The following is a 5,113-nucleotide window of genomic DNA, read 5'->3' on the forward strand; positions in this document are numbered from 1 at the left end:
AAACTCATCTGCACATAAAGATGTCACACCGACACTCAGACATGCACACACAAGTGGACACACAATCCCTCACACGGTCTCAGCTTGGAGAATGCCCCCACCACCGTGCATTTTTTTCTTGCTCAAAGTGAGGTTAGAAGTCTCCCACCTTCCACGGGATTCAGTTTCTCACCCTTCCCCCCACAAAAATCCTTCTGGCCACATCTTTTCTTGGGTCTTGTCCAGCTAGTGCTGTGTCTTTAAGGAAGTTGAAGCTGCTAAAAGTGAGTGAGAGAGAGAAAAAAAAAAATCAAAAAATTTGGCATCTTTTCCCCCTCAAGTTTCTGGTGTCACTTATGAAACACGGGTCCTTGTTGTTGCAGAGAAGCAGTTGTTTTGCTGGAAGGAGGAAGTATACGGGCTGCCTGGGCTCCCTTCCTGCAGCCTCCTCTCAGCAGCCGGTCTCAGGTACCCTGTCCGGATAAGGAAAGGGCAGGCCCAGGTGTGCAGACTGAAGGTGGGGCAGGGGCCAGGTTGCCCCTTCCTCCAGCATCTTCATCTTCCCTTGGCCCTGCAGACTGTCCAGGGCTAACTCTTCCTTTGTTGCTTTTTTGGTTCCATCTTAGAAGAGGCTCTGCTTGACTAAGAAAAAGTAGTTTGAAGGTAAGCCAGCTGGAAGAGGGCTCCAAGGGCCAGTGGGAGGAGAGGGCAGCCTGCTGGGCACAGGGGCTGGGCTCCCCTGGTCACTTTCCTGTTGGTTTGGGGTGCTTGGGACAATCTCTTGCTTGAATCTGTCCAGGGGGCCTCAGTCCCTCTAACAACCGCAGCCCTGGAAATCTCAGCAGTATTTGGGTTGAGCCACTGGCCTCACCCAAGCCAGCTGAGAGGTCCTGGCAGGGGTTTATTTAGGCAGCTGCCTGGCGTAGTTTGAACCGAATAGGCCAAGGGTGTGATTCTGTAGAAAGGGTCTGGTGTCTGCTGTGGTCACGGGCCGGTAGGAGCGGGAGAGCGGTGGGTGGGGCGGATGGGGGTGGTGTGCACTGCACAAGGGGCCTTGTCTAGGCCGGGGCAAAGCATACCTATGGGGGGCTCTAGTGGGAGGGACTGCGGCCAGGATGTGGGAGGGCAGGAGGGAGGTTCTGCCGAGTGCTGGGGGGAGGAGGTGGCTGGAAAACAGATTTCAAGCCATAAAGTCAGCTAGGAGCTGGCCGAGGCAGGGAGAGCTCTCTGCTCAGAGAAGGAGCTGGAGTCCTCTTCCGTCCGGTCTTCACCCGCTCCTGACTGCATGACCTCGGGCAAGTCCTGGACCTTCTTTGGGCCTCAGTCTCCCCTTCTATAGAATGGGGGTGGTGGGCTAGGTGGTGTTGGGTCTTAGCTGGATGATGCAGGCAGGTCCTTATGATGGGGAAGAGCTCTGGGTCAGGGTGCTGAGAGGGACAAGTGCCTTCTGCGTGTCCTCGGGGTCACCTTGGTGGCATGTCCTTCTCTGCAGGAGGTAGGATGCAGGAGCTGCGTCTGCTGTGCTGGGTGGTCCTTGTGGGCCTGGTGCAGGCCTGTCCCGAGTCCTGTGACTGTGGGGAAAAATACGGCTTCCAGATCGCCGACTGTGCCTACCGTGACCTGGAGGCCGTGCCACACGGCTTCCCGGCCAACGTGACGACATTGAGCCTGTCGGCCAACCGGCTGCCGAGCTTACCAGAGGGCGCCTTCAGGGAGGTGCCCCTGCTGCAGTCGCTGTGGCTGGCGCACAATGAGATCCGCAGGGTGGCCGCTGGTGCCCTGGCCCCTCTGGGCCAACTCAAGAGCCTGGACCTCAGCCACAATCTCATCTCTGACTTTGCCTGGAGCGACCTGAACAACCTCAGTGCCCTCCAGTTGCTCAAGATGGATAGCAACGAGCTGACCTTCATCCCCCGCGACGCCTTCCGCAGCCTTCGTGCCCTGCGCTCCCTGCAGCTCAATCACAACCGCTTGCACACGCTGGCAGAGGGCACCTTCGCACCGCTCACCGCACTGTCCCACCTGCAGATCAACGATAACCCCTTCGACTGTACCTGCGGCATCGTGTGGTTCAAGACGTGGGCCCTGACCACTGCTGTGTCCATCCCAGAGCAGGATAACATCACCTGCACTTCACCCCACGTGCTGAAGGGCACACGGCTGAACCGCCTGCTGCCGCTGCCTTGCTCGGCACCCTCGGTGCAGCTCACTTACCAGCCCAGCCAGGACGGCGCCGAGCTGCGTCCTGGCTTTGTGCTGGCGCTCCACTGCGACGTGGACGGGCAACCAGCCCCCCAGCTCCACTGGCACATCCAGACGCCCGGTGGCACCGTGGAGATTGCCAGCCCCAACGTGGGTGCCGATGGGCGTGCCCTGCCCGGTGTCCTGGCAGCCAGCAGGCGGCCGCGCTTTCAGGCCTTTGCCAATGGCAGCCTGCTCATCCCCGAATTCGGCAAGCTGGAGGAGGGCACCTATAGCTGCCTGGCCACCAACGAGCTGGGCAGTGCGGAGAGCTCGGTGAACGTGGCACTGGCCACACCGGGCGAGGGCGGCGAGGATGCACTGGGGCGCAGGTTCCATGGCAAAGCGGCCGAGGGTAAGGGCTGCTACACGGTTGACAATGAGGTGCAGCCGTCGGGTCCTGAGGACAACGTTGTCATCATCTACCTCAGCCGTACTGGGGGCCCTGAGGCTGCAGCAGCTGGAGGAGGGATTTCTGGGAAGCAGCCCCCAGGGCTGCTTCTGCTGGGCCAGAGCCTCCTCCTCCTCTTCCTCGCTTCCTTCTAGCCCCACCCCCACCCAGGCTGGGCTGGAGCAGGCCCAAGGCCTCGCTGACTCCTGCCCCTGACACTGCAGCCGTCCCTTACAAGTGCTGCAGGGGTCTGGGCTTGGCGACTCTCGAAGCCTGCATCGGGGACTTCCCATCTTCCTACCTCCCTTTCTCATCTCTTCTGGAACACTCACCGCCCCAACTTCTAGACTTGCTCAAAGCTAGTGACTAGGACAGAATTTGATCCCGTAACTCACCGTCTACGGTGCTAATTGCTGCTAATCACAATGCGCATGCTCCCTTCTCAGGGGCAGCGTGCTGACAGGACGGTGCCCTAACCAACGGCGGGGGAGGGGGGGGCACTCACTGATGGAATTCTGGGCACTGGGACTGACAAGCTGCTGAAGGCTATGGGTGGGGCTTGGGGCTTGGGGCTTGGCAGGGAGGTAGGCTGAAGCAGACAGGGCACAGGAGATGTAGAGTAGGATGTAGCGGAAGTGGCTGGCGTGGCTTTGAGGCTCTCTGACCTGCTTGAGCTCCTGCTGACCTTTGGTGTTCTCTGACGACTTGGGGGCTTGGGAGGCTCTGCCCTCATCTCAGACAGGACTGGAGTATCCAGAATGTCATTCATCTCCTCACCCTTCCTCCCTCAGCGTGCCCCTCCATCCTGGACACCTGCCCTGCCTTCCTCTCCAGGTATGCATCTGTAGCCTGCCCCTCCAGAGAGGTCAGGCAGCCTGGGGGCGGCAGAGAAATAAACAGCATTTCTGATGCTCCCCTGCATCTGCCTGGTGTTTTGTCTGGGTCTAGGGGCCCCCCGGTGGAGGACAGGACTGAAGCTGGAGTCAGGACAGCCAGCCTGCCTGTCCACATGTTCCGGAGCCTGTGGGGCAGGGAGGGGTGGCCCGGTGGTGGGCTCAGGGCTGGGTTGAGCTGCGGATGTTCTCCTCCACCCCCCACCTAGCCCACGGCACAAACAGGGGCATGAGCCTGACAACCATTGCAAAGGCTTCCCTGGGGTCCCTGAGCAGTGGCCTGAAGGAGGTGTTTTGGAGGCGGCATGGGGGAAATCAAGTGCCTGGGTTGTGGCCTCTCTTCCCAGTCCTGCTCCTGGAAGAGATGTTAGGGAACAGTGAGGAAAGCGGGGACGGGCAAGACAAGATGGAGGGGAGAGAGAAGGGAGGAGAGAGGCGATGTAGGATGGGGTGAGAGGGAAAGAGAAAGACCCAGAGAGACTGAGGACAAGAGAACATATTTGAAGGAGAAGTCAGAGGAAATGAATGGTACTTCCTCCCACATTTCCAGAAAGAGGAAATAGTATTCCTGGAGGAAAGTCTTCTCCTCACAGAGCAGGGGGATCAGGAACTGACTTGGGGAGGTGGAGGGCCTGGCAGCAACCTGTGGGTCTCTTAGGATGAGGTCAGAACCTAGAGACCATAGAACCTGTGCTGGGTCAGAGATGCGTCTCTCTACTGCCTTCATCCCTGCCCCTTTCCCGATCAAAGGGTGCTATGCATAGGGACAAGACCCCATGAGAGAAGCTCTGAAGCCTCTGACTAGAGCCCCCAGAACTGCTGAGTCCAGCAAAGTGGAGGCAGGGAGGCCAAGGAACATGGGGTAGCAGTTGTGAGCCTTGGAGGCTAGCCAGCCCCGCTTCCTCCTCCTTCCACATACAGCACCTCCCCATCCCCCCTGGTCAGCTTGCAGCTCCTGCTGAGCTGCTGTCACCAGAGCACATGTCAAGGATGACTGCACCTCTGATGGAAAGCAGCAGGATGGTGCCGAGTCCCCTGTGCTGTGCCGCTTTGGGTAAGTCACTGCCCATCTCTGGACCTCAGTTTCCTCAGAAAACAAAGGATGGGCTAGGATATGCTAACTCATTGACTCTGATTATCTAAGGCTTGATAATCCTAACCCAGCTTGGACCCCTTGACATCTCTGGCTCCATTCACAGCTGAGCAGGCTTGGCTTCTTGGAGCAGGATGTGGGCCTAAGACCTGAGTCGGGGGCAGCTGGGGAACATTTGTGCTCTGAATGAACTAGCTACTCGCTTGTTTTAAAGTCATCCATGGCCCCCCATGCCCTCAAGGTGAAGCCCGAGTTCCCCAGCCAGATGTTCGTGGCCCCTCTGACTGGCTCTCCAAAGTCACCCCTCCCCACCTCTCTTGGAATGGCTAATTAATTGTTCCTTTAACAGTCGGCGATGTCTCATCCTCTGTACGTTTACTTATACTGTTCCATCAGTCTGGACACCCTTCTCCTGTTCCTCACTTGGCTAAGTCAGCTTTTGAGAGTCAGCTGAGGTACCACCTCCTCCAGGAAGCCTTCCTGGATGCTTTTCCCTCACCCCCCCAAATTGGACTA

At 58.4% G+C, this 5,113-nt stretch overlaps 1 protein-coding gene across 3 annotated transcripts; it reads left to right on the plus strand.

Moving 5' to 3' along the window:
* Window positions 1–329: 329 nt before the first annotated feature.
* ISLR (immunoglobulin superfamily containing leucine rich repeat) lies at window positions 330–3,532 on the plus strand. Of its 3 annotated transcripts, none has more exons than XM_082449475.1 (2): window positions 330–642; window positions 1,472–3,532. In XM_082449475.1, the coding sequence occupies exon 2, from the start codon at window positions 1,480–1,482 to the stop codon at window positions 2,764–2,766; it is 1,287 nt and encodes a 428-aa protein (XP_082305601.1). In that variant the 5' UTR covers window positions 330–642; window positions 1,472–1,479; the 3' UTR covers window positions 2,767–3,532. The 3 variants fall into 3 exon arrangements, with proteins under 3 accessions (XP_082305601.1, XP_082305602.1, XP_082305600.1); XM_082449476.1 differs by lacking the exon at window positions 330–642 and adding an exon at window positions 864–973; XM_082449474.1 differs by lacking the exon at window positions 330–642 and adding an exon at window positions 1,146–1,274.
* The last annotated feature ends 1,581 nt before the right edge of the window (window positions 3,533–5,113 follow it).

This window comes from Balaenoptera physalus (assembly GCF_965194825.1).
Source record: "Balaenoptera physalus genome assembly, chromosome: 2".
Classification (NCBI taxonomy): Eukaryota; Metazoa; Chordata; class Mammalia; order Artiodactyla; family Balaenopteridae; genus Balaenoptera; species Balaenoptera physalus.